This window comes from Micromys minutus, assembly GCF_963924665.1.
Source record: "Micromys minutus genome assembly, chromosome: 22".
In the NCBI taxonomy this organism is placed as follows: Eukaryota; Metazoa; Chordata; class Mammalia; order Rodentia; family Muridae; genus Micromys; species Micromys minutus.
Window position 1 is genome coordinate 46,334,433 of NC_137957.1, and position 18,063 is coordinate 46,352,495.

At 44.6% G+C, this 18,063-nt stretch overlaps 1 protein-coding gene across 1 annotated transcript in view; it reads left to right on the top strand.

Moving 5' to 3' along the window:
* The window catches only part of POLR3B (RNA polymerase III subunit B), an 88,126-nt gene that overhangs the window by 38,715 nt on the left and 31,348 nt on the right, over nucleotides 1–18,063 (top strand). The window contains exons 14-19 of the mRNA XM_080935283.1: nucleotides 140–340; nucleotides 2,574–2,736; nucleotides 4,897–5,050; nucleotides 8,005–8,079; nucleotides 8,594–8,692; nucleotides 10,783–10,910. Coding sequence (XP_080791409.1) covers nucleotides 140–340; nucleotides 2,574–2,736; nucleotides 4,897–5,050; nucleotides 8,005–8,079; nucleotides 8,594–8,692; nucleotides 10,783–10,910 — 820 coding nt within the window. The remainder of the gene's footprint in view (nucleotides 1–139; nucleotides 341–2,573; nucleotides 2,737–4,896; nucleotides 5,051–8,004; nucleotides 8,080–8,593; nucleotides 8,693–10,782; nucleotides 10,911–18,063) is intronic.

Below are 18,063 nucleotides of genomic sequence, written 5' to 3' on the forward strand. Positions count from 1 at the left end.
AAATCGTCTGGCAGTTTTAACTTTAGTTTTGGTTTCTATAGTTAGATCATGGCTGTATATGCATTAGCAGGCATTGGCTGTGACAAACTTCCCAGTTTTTAGGAAGACGAGAAGCCTCATGTACTTCATCTCTCTACAGGGAAATTGGTCTCTAAAGAGATTTAAGATGGACCGGCAGGGTGTGACCCAAGTACTGTCTCGCTTGTCATATATCTCTGCCCTTGGCATGATGACAAGAATCTCTTCCCAGTTTGAGAAAACAAGAAAAGTGAGTGGCCCTCGTTCTCTACAGCCGTCTCAGTGGGGAATGCTCTGTCCCTCCGACACACCTGAAGGAGAGGTAAGCTACGACGAGCGTCTCTGTGGGGACAGAAGTCATACCTGGGGTGCGAGTCTGGGGTTCTCTTCTGGCCGCACACACATAGTCATTCCTTCCGTTGTGATGAACCGCTTATTTGTCGGGAAACACTGATGCAGCTTGTCAAGGCTCTGACTCCGGATCTTACTAGACAGATTCATAGGCAGCATTTCTCTGTCTCATTTTACCCGGGGAGTCCATCCAAGCAGTGAAGATGTGACTAGGATGTGGAGCACCGAGGGAGCCATTGCCTTTGATGCACAGGAGGAGCTCTGAGTAGCTTCTTGTTTTCTTTAGGTGTGCCTTGGTGACCCCACAGACACACCTGTGTTTGGAGCATACAATCCAAGACCTAAAGTAACTCTGGCTTATATAGGAAGCATAAGCCATTACCTAAACACTGAATCAGTGGATTTTGCCAAGATTTAATGACTTAGCCTCACTATCCTGTCTCTTCCGTAGCCCTTTCTTATTTATAGATTTTCTTTTTTGAAAAGGTATTTGTGTGTGTATGTGTGTGGCTGAGTAAATGTGTGTGCACCACTGACATGCAGGTAGCACAGAGATCAGAAGAGGGCACTTGATAGCCCCTGGGACTGGAGTTGCAGGAGATTGTAATCTGCCCAGTATGAGTGTTGGGAGCCAAACCCAGGTCCTCGGCATCTCTCCAGGCCCAGCCTTTTCTTTCTCGTGATATTGGTGTCACCTGACTCTATTCCTTTTGAGTCCTAAAGTAGTGGAAGGAGGTGGGCCACCATTGTGTCCTCAGGCTCCTACACTAGAGGCCCTATAAATATGAGAACTGTGAAAATAAGTTAATAACAAGTGGAAGGCGTAGGCTTCAAAGTGTAGGCATTTGTTGAGACTCAAAAGAGATAGAAATTAGAAGTCTAGGCAGAGTGTGGTTTATCCTAAACTATAAGGAAATTAGCATTGATTTTGTATAGTTTTCCGTGTATACATCATGAACTTTAAAGTGCTAAAGTTAACCAAGGATTACTTCAGCCAGTATTCATAGCTAAGTTAATTGTCTGTCTTCAATAGAGTTTCTGTCTCTGTGAGGGGGCTGAACTCTCACCTGCAGCCTCTCCTGGGCTCTTTTCAGGGGTTTGAACCCAGCTACTTGGTCCCAAGCCTCAGCTGCTCTCCGTGATGCCTTCAAAGCCAGCACCACCTGAACATTCTTACATGTTTCTAAGTTTGGCTGCCAGCACAAGGTCCATCTTGGCTCTCTGTCAACCACAGCTTTTGCATGCTGACCCTGAGGAAATACTCCCAGCTTTGCCGTCCTCCGTGGTGATGCTGGGCGCTTCTTAATCACTGCTGATTCTTCAGCCCCAGCTCACCAGTATCCATGCTCTCAGCAAAACAAAGGTTTCACTTCATTGGGTTTTAATTCAAAATAGCAAACACCCTTCATAGAGTCTTTAGGCTCTCAAACTTCTCTCTGAATCCTCATTGGCCAGGCCTCCATTGTCTCCACTGATCTCAGTGTTCTTACCTTCCAAGCATCCACACAGCAGTCCACTAAGCACTCAGTAGCTCCCCCACAAAGTCCAAATGCTACCACAATCTTCCAGAGAGCACACAATCAGTTCTGATAGCAGTACCTACTGACCTCATGCCAATTTCCATCTTCCACGACTCTGTGCAGCTTGGGGAGGAAAGGGTTTACTTAGCTCACACTTCCAGGTCACCCTCCATCACTGAGGGAAGTCAGGGTAGGAACTGAAACAAGCCCTGGCAGGGTGCTGCTGACTGCCTTGCTCCTCCTGGCTTGCTCAGCCTGCCTTCTATGTCGCAGGGTCAGCAGCCCAGGGATGGTACCACCCACGATGGACTGGGCCTCCCACACCAGTTACTCACTAAGAGAACCTGCCTGCAGACCAGCATTATGGAGGCTTTTTTCTTCTTCTTCTTCAATTGTGGTTCTCAGATAACTGTAGTTGTGCCAAGTTGACAATAAACTAGCCAGGACAATGTCCTTTCTTGTTACTTGAAGATAAGTTCCTCAGATTAAGGAGTACACACATTTTAAAGGTGAGGTAGTTTGTTTGAGGTAGGGTGTGTGTGGGGTGTGTTTGTGTGTGTGTGTGTGTGTGTCCCTTTCAAGGCTGTACTCTTGAATGTTGCAGACAACAAAGTGCGATTTTCAGATGCGAGCTGTACTTCATATGCTCCTGTTTATTCTTAGAGTGGCTGTGTTTTTTGTTAGGCCTGTGGTTTGGTTAAGAACTTGGCCCTCATGACACACATAACAACCGACATGGAAGACGGACCCATCATTAAGTTAGCTGGGAACTTGGGAGTAGAAGATGTGAACTTACTGTGTGGAGAAGAGCTCTCTTACCCAAATGTGTTTCTCGTCTTCCTGAATGGTAGGTATGCTACAGAGACATCATCCTAAGCCAGTGTTTCTCCAACCCATGGCTCACAACCACTCCTTAGTGGGGGAGGGGAGTGTTGAGTGACACTTTCACAGGGGTCACATATCAGAGATTTACAATACGATTTATAACAGTAGCAACATTGCAGTTCTGAAGTAGCAATGATACAGTTTTATGCTGGGGGTCGCCATACCATGAGGAACTGTAGTAAAGGGTCACAGCAGTAGGAAGGCTGAGAACCACAGTCCAAAGCTAACTTTTGGAAGTAGAGAGACAATACATTATCTTTTTATTTAAAGCATAAACATACTTTAATTCTGGCCCTAGACAAACCTTATTTTTTTTTATGTTTTTATAGAAAATAAATGTTTGTCATACAATATATTCTGGTTATGGTTTCCCTCCCTTGTTTCCTCCTCGGTCCTCCCACCTCCTTGCCTTTCCAACTGTGACTTCTTTTTCCATCTCTTTAGAAAACAAATAGGCAAGACAAAACAAACTAGACTAAAACAAAAACAAAAGAAAGAACAGAAATGCACATGCACACTGGCACACACACACACACACACACACACACACACACACACACACCATCAAAACCCATTAAAAGCAAAGCACTAGAATGGTAAGAAAAAAGCCTAAACAAAGTACTATGAGACCCAAAAAAAAAAAAAAAAAAAAAATCTCCAAAAACACCATTGAGTTATTTTTATCTTGGTCACCTACTGGTGAGTATGGGACCCACTCTTAAACTGGTTAGTATACTCAGTGACACTCCACTGGAGAAAGTGATTTTCCTTTAGGAGTAGTTGTCAGTTTCAGAGAGCTTCCACAGGTCCAAGCCAGATGGGGTCCCAGGACTGAGAGGGAGAGTGCTGGACACAAGGTCGCATCCCTAGCTGGGACGCTAGCTCCAGCCTGCCTTGGTTTAAAGGAGGAAAGGTGATAGCAGAAACGGTTATCTTTTGGCTGTGGTACCCAGGTGTCTTAGTTTTGTTGGTTTCCGTGGATTTCATTGCTATGAAGGGACAACACGAGCAGGGCAACACTATAAAGGAAAACATTAAATTGGGGCCAGCGTACAGTTTCTGAGGTTCAGTCCATTGTCATTGCAGGAAGCATGATAGCACACGGGCAGACATGGTGCTGTAGGAGCCCAGAGTTCCGAATCTCCATCTGCAGGCAGCCGGGAGGAGAGCATTACACTGGCCAGACTTGAGCATACAAAGCTCCACCTCACCGTGACACACTTTCCCACGGGCCAAGGGTGTTCAAACCACCACACCCAGACAACACAGAAGAGCACCGCTGAGGTCCATCTGCTGCTCTCCATGAATATGTATTTGCAGCTGCTAAAATGTCCATAGTCAGATAAGCTCTGTGGAGTGGAGAGCTAGTTAAACACATGCACAGCTCTGCAGAAACAGCCAGATCAACTCATTCATACTGTCCAGCCTCAGTCACTCTCCGTGTTTCATGTCATTTCTTCCTTCATGTAGACTCTGCTCTCTTCAAAGCCCCCGGAGGCTGGCAGCAGTGTGCCCACCCTTCTCCTTTTAACTTGGTAGCTGTATCCTGTCCGATGTGCTCATCTCTAACCATCCCTTTCCCCGCCATTCAGAGAGTTCTAGCCCTGTATAATACAGGCTCTGGAGGAAGGGGCAGGACCTCAGCAAGGCTGTCTGCCTCATCAGTGTTCCCCAAAGGGCTGATGGGGGGGCTGGGTCTTAGTCTGCACGTCATCCTATGCCTCCCTGGGTCCTGGGAGGTAAAACCTGGCATCTTGGTTTCACAGCAGGTCCAAGGCAGGGTTCTCGTCACTTTGTTCTACAAGACACCTGTGGAATTAACAGGCCAGGCTTCACCCCTGCCTGTTGTGGCATGTCCTGTCACCATGCAGACAGTTGAGGACAGTCAGGGCAACACTTGGGGGAATTCCTCAGTCAGTGTCTAGTGTGATGGCCACAGGCTTTAAGGCTCTTGGACCGTCTTTGAGCATACTCTGGTGCTGCTTCCTAAAGCCCATGGATGAGTTCTGATGTTAATAACTTTTTACATGACTACTCACTGCTTCTCAGTGTTACTATTGGATGGGTAATTTAAGGCAGATTATTTTTTGTGTCTGACTCACTGGACTATTCTCTTTGTTAGGTAATATCCTGGGTGTCATTCGAGACCATAAAAAGCTTGTCAGCACATTCCGGCTGATGCGAAGAGCAGGATACATCAATGAATTTGTTTCTATCTCCACAAACCTTACGGATCGATGTGTTTACATCTCTTCTGATGGCGGGCGCTTGTGCAGGTGTGTGCTGTAGAGAGCTGGAGACTCTTTATGTGCTCTTTGGAAGAAATGGTCTTGCTTCTCGTTTTGAAGCTTGCTTTAGCCTCTTTCTTGTCGTGAAGATAAAAAATTTAGTTCTGTTATCCCACAACTTAGAGAAAAACAAGAGGTTTGAAGACCAGTGGGGTACTTTCTGTCCTCCGAGAGTCCAGTCTGCCAGGAGGTTTGAAGACCAGTGGGGTACTTTCTGTCCTCCGAGAGTCCAGTCTGCCAGGAGGTTTGAAGACCAGTGGGGTACTTTCTGTCCTCCGAGAGCAGCGACAGTGACTAGTGGTAGCAGGCTGTGCTGAGAACGGGTGTGGGCTGCTGTCTGTCGTTTTCCTGGCTGTGCTATGTGTAAGGCCATTATCTGAATTCTCTTCACTTTCATGAGGGACTTGGCAGTCTGGGAGGCTGAGCCGCAGGCCCAGAGCACAGTAGAGTTGGGTTTTTCCTGGTGGTCCTTAAATGTGTCACTTGGCTCCACTAATCGTGTTTTACCTCTGTATTCCGCCCACCTTTAAAGTCTTGGTATCCTGACCCCTCTGGTTCCTGCAGTCCTTCCTCCCCATCTTCCACAGGACTCCCTGAGCTCTGCCTAATGCTTGGCTGTGGGTCTCTGCATCTGTTTCCATCAGCTGCTGGGAAGCCTCTCTGATGACTGCTCCAGCTTGAGACCCATGCCTTGAGAGGGAACTCAGCCCTGATACTACTGAGAGGGCAGGAACCAGAGGCTGAATAGTTCAGAGATGCAGGAGAACCAAACAGGACCAGCAATAAAAATTAAATAGATAGATAGATAGATAGATAGATAGATAGATAGATAGATAGATGCAGGAGAACCAAACAGGACCAGCAATAAAAATTAAATAAATAAATAGATAGATAGATAGATAGATAGATAGATAGATAGATAGAAAGAAAGAAAGAAAGAAAGAAAGAAAGAAAGAAAGAAAGAAAAAAGTCAATGAAACCATCCCTAACGATATTCTTCTGCTATACTCACAGACAAGCCTAGCATAACCAGCCTTCTGGTAAATTCTTAATGCTTCCAGTAAAGTGATGTTTTGCTTAACTTGATCAGAACTGGTTTCTCTTACAATGTTGCTGAAAATAAGATGCCCACATTTTGAGTCCCCACTGGCCACTTAGTGACTGTGATTCTGAGTGTTCCTAAGTTTCTGGGGTTCAGTTTCCTTTGCTGTGAATTGTCAGTGGCTGTGTATCCCGAGGACTCTGCTAGGAAGTAACAAGTAGGCCGTGGTAAATGCTTACATAGAGCTGCTAACAAATAGCCCAGGCAGGCGTGGTGGTCTTCATCCTAGCATTGTCCGACAGGACAGGGGCAGGTAGCAGGTCTCTGAATCCCAGCCCAGACTTAAGTAGAGGAAGGACATGGGGTGAGACAGCATGGCCTTCTGGGGGCAGGAGAAACAGTGGCATGTTCTGAGCTATCCTGTTCAGAGTGGTTTCATTTTACTTTATCTATATAATAAAACATGTTTTTTTTATTTTAAAGATAGTTTTCTAAAAGTAAATTTGTAAAAATAAAGAGCTGCCTGGAATGGCATTTATTACACAAAGCGGATTCTCCAGTTCCTGCTCTTGATTGGCAGCCTTAACCTCACTGCAATCTCAGGAGCGATCTGAGCTCCTGAGGTGCGGCAGCAGTGGGCTGAGCTCCTGGGGTAGGCAGGAGTGGGTCTCTGTTTCTTTACCAAAAGCCAGGACTTAGAGTCCTGCTGACTTCCTTGAAGAGCTCTCTCAGCTCCTGTCAGCAACTCATGTCCCTTTTGTGAGTGTTTAGCTCCTCTTCTTTCCAGTTTCAAAGTGCTCCTTAGTCCTCACATCGTTCTGTGGGCTCCAGGGCAGACACACAGTGCCTGCTGGCTTCTCGCTCCCCTTGCTAAGAGCCGCTTCTCCAAATAGCAACAGCCCTTGACGTTACCATGCCTCGTTCCATTCTTTTGGTGGCTCTTTCCTTGTGGTGGCAAAGCCCTCAGAAGCAAGTCAGCACTGACAGTTACAGGTTAATCTGCCAGAGTTCTCCCTCCTCCACACCCCCATGAACCATTGCAAGTCACCTGTAAGGAAAGGAGGCTGTGTTCTGTTCTCTATAACCATCCAGCAAAGCATAGCTTTAAGTCACCCGATAGTCATGTATCAAACACCTCACTCCACCAAACTCTCAAAGCAGGTGCCGTTACTGTCCTCAGTGACAGGTCTTTGCCAACTCCATAGGTGTTACAGCTCTCCTGTGAGTGGGATACATGCCAGGGTCTCCAGTGGGTGCCTAAACCACCAATAGTACTCAGTCTTGAAAGCGGAGACCACTGCTAATGACCAGTGGGCAGGCACCCTGTCAGTGCTGTGCGGTGTGGACACACTGAAGAAAACGGATCCCTTTCCAGGTAGAATGGAGGAGTGTGGAACAGGATTTCCCCACCCTGCCCAGAAGCGTACATGGTTTAACACTGTTTAGACCCCAGTTGGCCCCAAGGAAATGAAATCTCCAAAGCACCAAAGCCCCGAGGCATAGGTAAAGGGAGAATGCTGTAACCCACGTATTCCTGATGGGAAATGAAGAGATGCTTCTGGAGAATAGTTACACAGTTCACAAAATACGGCGTGAAGAGTTTGAACCCTGTGTACACTTTACTGATTACAATCTTTGTGTTGGTTTTTTTGTTTAAATCTAAATGATTCTTAGGATAATTGGAGGAAATGCTGTGTAGTAAATATAGTAGCACGAATATAGAGTTCTGTGTGTGCGTCAGAGTCGGAGAGAAAAAGGCGTTACGTGTTCATACAGAAAAAATAACTATGGGTCATCAAGCAACCCAGAGTAAGCTGTGTGTCCCCACTCTCTTGTTCTGTGATGGCAGATGGAACTTGCTGACATCATTCTTCTATGACTTACTCATCTCCTTCTCTAGGCCTTACATCATTGTCAAGAAACAAAAGCCAGCAGTCACAAATAAGCACATGGAAGAGTTGGCTCAAGGTTACAGGTAAGTGACCAAAAGTAGAAAATACTCATTTCTTTAAATAGGTGCTTACATGCTTTAGTCAGCTGTAGCATTCTTTGACATGCACTGTTAGGAAAGTGTATTTTAATCTCTAGTCTGTTCATTCCTCCCTCCAAGTTAGCCAGCAGCCAGTTAAAAATCATTCCCCATGCAACTGCCTGCAGGTGATGAAGTACTCACCAACTCAAGTCATGAGGGTTATAGAGCCCTGGTGTAAATCACTATCTACTAAGACTTCACCAAGGAAACCTTGTAGAGGTATTGTTAATGTGGGCACTGCGTCCCTCATACCACAGTTTCGAGAGTCAGTAGTGTTAGAAGTGGGGTCCAGGCTGGCAGAAATCTCCTTTAGCGCTTTTATCTTAGCAGCTTGTGAGTGATGAACGTGCTCTAGGAGAGGATGGGGTCTGAGGAACAAGGAAAGCCAGGGTCTTCTACTGTCATGTACAGTGCTGCGACAGTGGTCTTCCTGTCTTCTTTACCAATGTTTCCCCAGGAACTTTGAAGATTTCTTACATGAGAGTCTAGTGGAATACCTAGATGTGAATGAAGAAAATGACTGTAACATTGCACTCTACGAGCATACAATTAACAAGTAAGTAAGAATCACAACAACCACAATTAAAGTCCACTTGTCTGTTTCACTGTCTCCTTCACACCTTCTGGGGGTGGCTCTGTGAGGATGCTGTTCTGTAAGAAAAGCACCCCTGTCATTTGTCCCAATGAAGTGCCCCAAATCACTATAGAGTTACCTTTAGATTTAATTATCCCTCTAATCATGTGACGTTCAGTGTGTATCTTTAGAAGGGAATCGCCTCTCTGATTTTAATACCCAACTAATGAGTCGGGATGTATAAAATATGTTTGTCTCTCCAAAATAGGAGTTTGTCCATGGATATCTGAAATCTCACTGTTAGAGGAGGACTAATAGTGTGGTGTAAAAATATCTCTGTGCATATGTGCAATGTAAACTTGGGATGGCAATATGTTAAGACCTCTTCTACCGCAGTGGTACATTAGAAGCATCTGCATTCTGTTTGGGAGACATTAGAGGACATCTGCAGAGCTTGCTCTTACCTCATGTCATTAATGTACCGAAACTGCCTGGAACTGGAATTTTTTCAGTTATGTTTTTAAAAGGGAGTTTAGTAGTCATACTTGATAACTGTTTGTCTTCAATCACAAGCAAGTACTTTTTTTCTACTATGATATATATATATATATATATATATATATATATATATTTGTATTATAATATTTGTATATATTTGTATTATAATTTAATGATTTTAGTGAGAATTTTTAACCCCTTCAGATGATGAGCTTTTCAAATTATTTTTTCCACATTTCAAGAACTATTAAAGAACTATTTTACAGGGGACATTTTTTAGGGATAGTCTCTCATTACGTAACCCTTACTGATCAAGAACTTACTGTATAGCCCAGACTGACCTCATACAGAGCTTCGTGTGTGTGTGTGTGTGTGTGTGTGTGTGTGTGTGTGTGTGTGTGTGTGTGTCTGTGTGTCTGTGTGTGTACCAAGCACTGAGATTAAAGGTGTGTGCCACGTCTAGCCTGTGGTTCACTTGGAAATGTCCTTTGTGTTTCTGTAGCTCTGATTACTCCTAGTTGCCTCGTTCACCACTTTTATTTTCCATCAGTCCAGGCTGCTGCCGTTGCCTGTCCCCTGGCAGCTGCCCATGGCTTGCAGACGCTCTCACAGACATCACTAGACTCCTAACATTTGTTTACACTTGACTCACCTGCACCCTCTGCATTCACCTTCCCTAACCCACTGTGACAGTCGTAGTGGACTCTCTTCAAGTGTGTGTAACACTGAATGGCTTCTGTTTCTTCTTCTGGCCTGCACTGGAGTCTCACTTTGTTGGGAGTCTCTGAATACCTGCTTTTAAAACAAACACTGGTATTTCTTCCCCCCACTTTATGGCTAGAGGTCACTACTATAGGAAAATCTAGGTTTTACTGACTTACTTGCATACTGTGTGTCTTCGTGCAGTAGGCCATTAGAAAGCAGAGGTTTTCCCAGTCACCAAGTAACTGCATTTATCAAATTCATCTTATTTTAAAATATGATAATTCTATTGTTTTGTTCATAGTCAAGATGTGTTTTTAAATGGAGATGTCCATAAAATTAAAAAGTGAACTTAAACTGGGGATGTGACCCAGGGGCAAGGGTTTGCCTGTCATACACAAAGCATCCCATAAACCCCCAGCACCAGATAAGACCAACTATAATGTCAGGTGTGCTGGCTCAAGCCTTTAATTCAGCACTCAGGAGGCAGAGGCCGATGTTTGTGAACTCAAGGCTGGCCTATCAACATAGTGAGCTCTAGGATAGCCAGAGCTACAAAGGGATGCCATACTTCTGGTTCAGTTTTGTTATTCACTGGTAGTGTGTATGATGATCATGTCTGCTGTTATATGAACACTTCTATACTGTCTCCCTTCTCTCTTATTTCCATCACAGGTAAGAATTTTTAATCACAAAACAGTTAAAATTTGTTTATGCTTTATTTCAGCATGTTTTTCTTTTACCAGTTTCATTAGCATCAAAGCTTATTATAAATCCCATGAGGACCTAGGAAATAGTGTTTTTACGTACTTAAAGAGACACTGATTTAGCGATTGCTATCTGAACTACCTAAATCTTCATTATCTTTGCAGAGACACCACCCACTTGGAGATTGAGCCCTTCACTCTCCTTGGTGTTTGTGCTGGGCTGATCCCATACCCTCATCACAACCAGTCTCCAAGAAACACCTATCAGTGTGCTATGGGCAAGCAAGCCATGGGTAAGATTGCCTGTTAGACCTGCTCCTGAATCACATGGAAAAGACTTTAATCTTTATTCTCACTACTGTGTATTTGGGCAGTTCAGATGCTGGTGACACCTGGGAGTTACTAAACTCAAAGGAACTCCCCAAACATGCAGGTCCCAACTGATTTCCTTAGCCAGCAAAGTTGCACATCATAAATTCCCCATAATTGTAAGAGCGACTACCAACATGAAAGCCCTGAGAAGTGCGAGTTGTTAACCAGGAGAGACGTGTGAAAGAACAGACCGCTTGAAGGCAAAGGGAGGAGATGGCTAAAACAGTGAGAGGTGTGCTGAGTGATGTGTGCGCCTAGGTGGTCTGCACTCTGGTCAGGATCCTGTGTGCCTAAGTTGTCTGCACTCTGGTCAGGAACCTGTCCTGTTCTTGCAGGTGCCCTTGTGTCTCCTAAAACCAGTTTCCAGGTCCATCTCTTCCCCCTTCTGGTATATCCATACATCAGGTATCTGAACATCGTACATCCACTGAATGAGACCTGGCAGTCTGGGGGAAGGAGCCAGAGCTCTCTGCTTACTGGGTGTCAGTGCAGTGGGAGAGTCCGCCAGACTAGACCAGCAGCCAGGATCTGGGAATTGGGGGGAGGGCGTCTACTTGTGCAGGTAGAGCTGTACTAAGGCTCAAAAGGGAAGCAGCTTTCAGAGCGTCTCGCAGGAGTCTGGATACTTGGTTTGTCTCTGTAGTAAGATGTAGTGATGTGGTCGAGAATATATGTGCCATGTGGAGGAGGAGACGATGCATCAAGCCGAGTCAAGAATCCACCCCTTAAACAAGTTTTACTTACAGTCTTGTTGAAGATGTTGTTCAAATCCTAATGAACTTAATGAATTTTCATTTCCCATAAGACATGCCATTTCTAATCCCAAGGGCTATAGGAGCTGCATTTTCGAGCGTTGTGAACAGTAGAAGGGTCTGCATTGCCACGTCAGCCTCCGTCCCTCTTCTAGCTGCAGCTGGCCATTAAGAAATCCTGCCACATCACTTCAGGCAGGAAGTATTTCTTCCTGAGCTTCACGTGCCCTTTGGCTGGCTACGGAGAGACAGGAAGCATGTTTTCTGCCACCATTTACCTGATGGTGGAATACTTCCCAGTGGGAAAGGCTGAGCAGCAGCTCATCAGTTTGGCTTGCTATTTTAATCTCAGGGTAGCCGGTGTCCGGCCTGTGCTTCTGACTCGCGAACAAGTTGAATTACACAGTGCTGCACCCATGTGCCGTGAAAGGGCTATCACTTCTTTTGGGTTTACCAAACCATTTTGTTTGATGATGTGGATCCCTACTGAAACAATGCACCTTTTGTGTGCAGCCTCGGCAGAATTAACCGGGCCAATCACTGCATGACTAATGCCACTCATTTTGTTTGAAAATACAAACAGAAGCTCTGGCCATCTTCAGCGTGTGAGGCTGTTTTAAAAATAAACACTAGACTTGAAGAAAAAAATATTTTTATCATAACCCTTTCCATCCCCTAAAAACAAAAAACAAAACAAAACAAACCCCAAAATAGCCTTTATTTTGTGGCCCCACATGTGTGAAGCCGGTTGAGTTAGTTACCACACACAGCTAAGAAGGATCAGTGTGCACAGAAAGCCAATTCAGTGTCTGTAGAGTTCTTTTGTAGTCTTCTGTGTGAAGGTTTTTTTCCTCGTTTTGTTGTGAGTGTCATTTGCAATTCATTGTCTGTGTTTTCTGAGGTTGGTGTATTCAGCTGCTCTGACCCTGGGTCCTGCACATTTAGCTCCTTGGATACAATCCTCTGACGTTACTGCTGACGCTTTGGAGACAAAAGCCACTGAATATCTTAAGTCATAAAAAAAAAAAAGCCTTTGTTACTGTTTGTCATTATAAGCACACCTGACTAGGAAGGAAAGCGTGGAGACCTGAATTAAAGTTGGTACATGGCATAGATGTGTATCCCTTTGGACACTAAACTAGCCTCAGGAGTGCCAAGCAAGATCTGTGTGAAAGACACAGAGGGAGAAAGGTCAGTGAGAGAAGCCAGAGCAGAGACCAGGTCTGAGGCAAGCACAGCCCTTTGAGCAGGACTGCTCTGGATCCCTTGAGCTCCCTGAGTCTTGGCAACAGGGAACTAAAAGCCACTTTGAAGAGGATACATTGCTGAGACTCTCAATCTCAGAGTCCGTGTGGATTTTCCAAAGTCATGTTTTTGGCTGTTAGTCCATGCAGAAAGTAAAGGATGTGGTCTCTGTACCCCCAGGCAACCTGGAGGAGGTGCTGTGTCCAGCCCCTTGTTCTTCCCATACCAACCCCTTAGGTTTCTCCCTGAGAGCGAAACAGTAGCTTCTTTTCTGTTGCCAGTGTGGACCACAGGAATGCAAAGCCTTGCCTTGCACATCAGAGCAAATCCAACAAGCTGCCTGCAAAGGTGCTTCTTAAATCCCAATGTTAAGTTATGAATAAAGTGCAGGTCCCCCGGGCATCTCAGTGGTACCGAGACTCTCACTTCTGCCTGTGCTGGAGCTGTATTGAGCACGGGCAAGGCTGAGTTCAGAGTTTCCCTGTCTGGTTTACTAGCTGGCTGTCCTCTAGAGGAACACTTCTCTTTAAAGGATCACTCACTTGCTATCAGCAAGTTAATGAATATGCATCACAAACCCCTCCAGCTTCAGCTCCAAATTGGTGAGAGTTAAAAAAGAAAGGTCTTAGGAGCTGGGACAGCTTCTGGCTTTGTCTTCCCCAGGGTCTGCTTCTAAGCAGACTGTTTCTTCCTGTGTTTAAACTGGAGTGGGATGTCCTGGAATTGGGATATTTAAAGCACATAGTGTTCAAGAATTCCCATAAAGTTTTGTTAAGTCCAGGCCTGCACCCTAATGTTCATTTTACAGACCTATTCTCTTTGTTTAGGAATTTTTAAAAATCGGGGAGGGGGGACTAAGCCAGTTCTTGATGAGAATTTTTTTTTAATCTATTGATTTAAGCTTTGTTTGTTTTAATTACTGTAATTACTGGAGCTGTTCTAGGTGTAAGTCTGTGTGGTAGTTCCTGAGACTGAAATGTTTCAGTCTTATTTGAAATCTCCCTGGAGCTTCAAACCCCGCTTTGCAAGAATCACTCAGGTGGCCGAAGTCACTCTGCATTCAGCTTCTGCAGTTACTGCTTCAGTCAGTTTAGTCTGTGGGTTAGCCTGAGCTCCTTCAGTACTGCAAAGTGACACCTGACCGTCAGTGCTGTTGATGCTAGTCGTGGTGACTGCAACCACTTTCTGAGGACCCACAAAGCAACAGGTGTTGCTGGGCATTAACTCCCATTCATTGATGCCAAACACATACTCTCCCACTGACCTGTTGCCCAGCCTCTCCAAGTCTACATGCATTTGTTTCTTTAAGCATGATTATAATCCTGTAAGGTTTGTATTTTTCTTTCTAACAAGAAAGCTGAGTTCCAGTGCTGGGTAGTTTCCACCATGGTACATTGTATCTCCTATAGAATCTCTTCTGTGAGAGTTACTGAAGATCTTTTTCTATAAGGACTCACTTTCTACCCCCTGCCCACAGTTCCTGAACTTCTGTGTGCTGTAACCAGGCTAGTTTCTCTGCTTCATTGTAGATTAGAAACTCACTGAGGATAGGAACGCTCTTTAGTGTTGTGTCCTTGTGCCTAGCTAGTTTAGTAGATGGGATGATAAATACCTAATGTTCCTGGAGGAATGGCTAACTAGATCGATGGGTGAAGGAGTGAGTGTGTCTCTAGTTTAGAGCTGGGTTAGGTGGCACAGCTCTTTAATTCCATCACTTGGGAGGAAGAGTCAGATGGATCTCTGTGAGTTCGAGGCCAGCCAGGGTTATATAGTGAGTTTTTCTTTTTTTTTTCTCAACAAATAAACAGAGTGGAGAGTAATTGGGGTAAATCCAACATCAACTTCTGGCCTATATACACACATATATGGCATATATAGCTTCATACAGTATGCACATGTGCATACACACGCAAGGAGTAAGAGTTTTTTTTACACTAAAGAAGAGTAAACTAGAGAATACAACTTGAATTCTGATTTATTATAAAACTACAACAATAAAGAAAATGTATATTGATTCAGGGGCAGACGGGTGAGTGAATGGAACAGAATTAACAGTTGAGAAAGAGATGTGCGTATTTATAGGCAGTTGATTCTTTGTCCTGTCTCCCCATGCCCACCTCACCTCCATCCTAACTGAGACAGGGTCTCACTTTATAGGCTGGCTGGCCTTAAACTCATGGAGATCTGCCAGGCTGGCTGGCTCTGCCTCCCAGCCGTCAGGATCAAAGGTATATGCCAACACACCCAGCTGTGGTCTGAATTCTTTACAAAGATTATTCCCCATCTTGAAACACTGTTATCTTCATAACATTTATAAAGAATTTTTAAAAAATATGTATCTGATGTGGGCGGGAGGAGAGTGTGTGCATGTGAATGCCAGGGCCCTTGGGAGGTCCTAGAGGTCAGATCGCTTGGGACTAGAGTTATTGGTAGTTGTGAGCTGCCTGCTATAGGTCCTCAGAACTGAACTCATGTTTTCTGAAAGAACAGAAGTGCTCTTAACCGCTGAGCCATCTCTCCATCTGGCAAATGACTTTTAATGAAACTGATATAAGAATTTATGGGGAAAGGAGAATTCTCAACTAAACATTTTATTTTGTATATCTATATGTAAAAAAGTGAATGTCGATTCCTACTTGATACCATTAAAAAAATTAATACAAAATTAATCGTAGTCCTAATCATAACAGCTGAAAGGCTTTCTAACATCCAATACAAAGAGTATAAACCATAAGAAGAAAAAGGATATGAGTGGAATTTCTCAAAATTATTTTTTTTCTTTTGAAAGACATGTGGAGGTATGAAAATACAGGCCACCGAGTGGGAGGAGCCTCCCTCCACAGAGATACCTAGTCTATATAAAGCAGTGTGGTAAAGTGAGACACGCCCGAGGACACAGAACGGCCATCATGCCTGTCAACAGTGCAGTTGTATCATAAATACAAAACAGAGCCACCACCTTGAGGTTCTCCGCATGCCCTAGAGCAATGAATGTGACGTCGGTGCAGGTCAGCAGAAGGCTCAGGCGTTGCCGGTGGCGAGAGAGGAGGAAGGTGTAGGTGTTCTAGCCAGTTCTGCGGCAGTGTCTGCTGGCTGAGCGTACCCTTACCATCACCCTTTGTTGTCTTTGATAGTGATGGAGGTCAAGGGCAGAGAATGAAAGGAAACTTAAATGCACACAACTTTATTTTTCCATAAGTACTACTTTGTTACATGTTTGGAATATTTTCATCTCACTGTAAATTAAAGCTACTTTTCCCTATTTTAACTTACATTTGTATACTTTGCTATGCCCCTGATGACTTAGGAAAGTTATCAAGAAAATGTGGCTTAGTAAGAAAAAGCATGTCCTGGTAGCGAGCAAAGGAAATTATTAGAGACAATGCCTACAGCAAAACGGAGCAGTGGAAGCAGACCACAGCTCCTAGGTGTCCTTTTGTGTTAGCTGCTTGTGTCATTTGCCCCAGCATCTTTTGTGGTGTGCTGTGTGCATGCTGGGTAAGCACTGAGGGTGAACCCAGCCGGTCCCGCTCTTTAAGGAGACTAAAAACAGCAGTAAGGACATTAGAGTTTGATTGCGTGCTTATACAGGCAAGCCTTGATTTGATTTCTTTAGATATTTAATAATTAGTCATCATTTTTTAGACAAAAATGTTAAAGACTCATTGGCATTGTAAGACTTTGGGGCGTAGAAATCTTAGTTTATATGTAGTATTTTCATTTACACATCCACTGTGCTTCTACAAACTATGTGAGCAAGTATAGCACACAGGGTTTTTATTTTTGTTTTAAAGAAAAGTTTCCAAGTGAGTCATAACCCCTGGAGTGCTAAGTGACTGCTGTCCCTCCACTCAGTGGTCAGTAGAAATGCTTGAGGAGTACGCCCTGGCCTCCAGAGCACAGTTTACAGCAGGATCAGGCTCTGTGACCGTTGTGAGAGAGACAGCCATCTGTGTCTCCCTGCTGCATGATAATGCTTGTCTCAGTTTCAGAAGCCATGTCTTGGCAGCCTGGTGGGACATTGCCTGAGTCCCCAGCTCAGGCTGTGTCAACTACACAGTTGGAGCCAAAGTCACAACATAAATCTTAAACGGTTTCATAGAGAGACATAAACGTATTGTCCGTGAGCTGTGTCGTGACCCCAGCAGCAGTCTTAGGCCACAGCAGCGAGTGCCCACCATCAGGTATCCTGTTCAGTTCATTAGCTGTCACTGAAATGACACAAATTGCACCTCCTAGCGCAGATTCAACAAAAGGTCTGTGAGGCTCAGTTTGACTTGTTTTTTAGCTGACTTTTGGTAGGTTTTGTGAAGATTTAAGCACAGATGCATACATGCTCTGGTAAGGAGCTCAAGTTCTTCACTTTGATCCACTTGCTATTTCCTGAGCAACTGTAACGAGCTCCTCACTCTGCGGTGTGCCTTCTGTGCGGCCCTTGTCATTGCCTTTGGCAGTGGTGATTGTCAAGAGTGGCAGGGTTTTTTTCTGCTCAAGTAGGTGGTTTCAGTCCTGGTTTAAGATTGCTGTTGATTTGGGGGGGAGGGTAGCAGTCGAGGGGATGATTGGGGATGAAACGCAGGTGAACTAGTAATGCAGAGATGCAGAGTTAGAGGAAATAAAATAAAGAGTTGGGAATCCGTTCACACTTTGGTAATGTGTATATATCACCACAGAGGCCCCATGTGTGAAACAAGCGAAGTGTCCCCCTGATTAACACCTCACCACAGTCATTCATGAGTGAAAAATGCTCAGAAGTAAAGGGGATTCAGTAGCCCCCATGAGATCTTACAGCAAGGCAAGTCTCCATCTCCTAGTTTAAAGTCTCTGTTTTAGGGTCAACTGTGTGTGTCCGTGAGCCCAAACGATGGAAAGACTCCTCTACAGAAATGCCATAAGTTGCACTGTAGGGTTAAAGTTCGGATTTCACTTGTAGTTAACAACATAACCCAGTAACACACCCTTCTAAGGACTGTCAGGGGAGAAGGCTAGTTGCTAAGGAGGAAAGAGCTCACCCTGGCCAGACTGTATTTTCACTTCCTAAGGAGAGGGGATCTAGCCTTTCCCAAAGCCTTCCCCA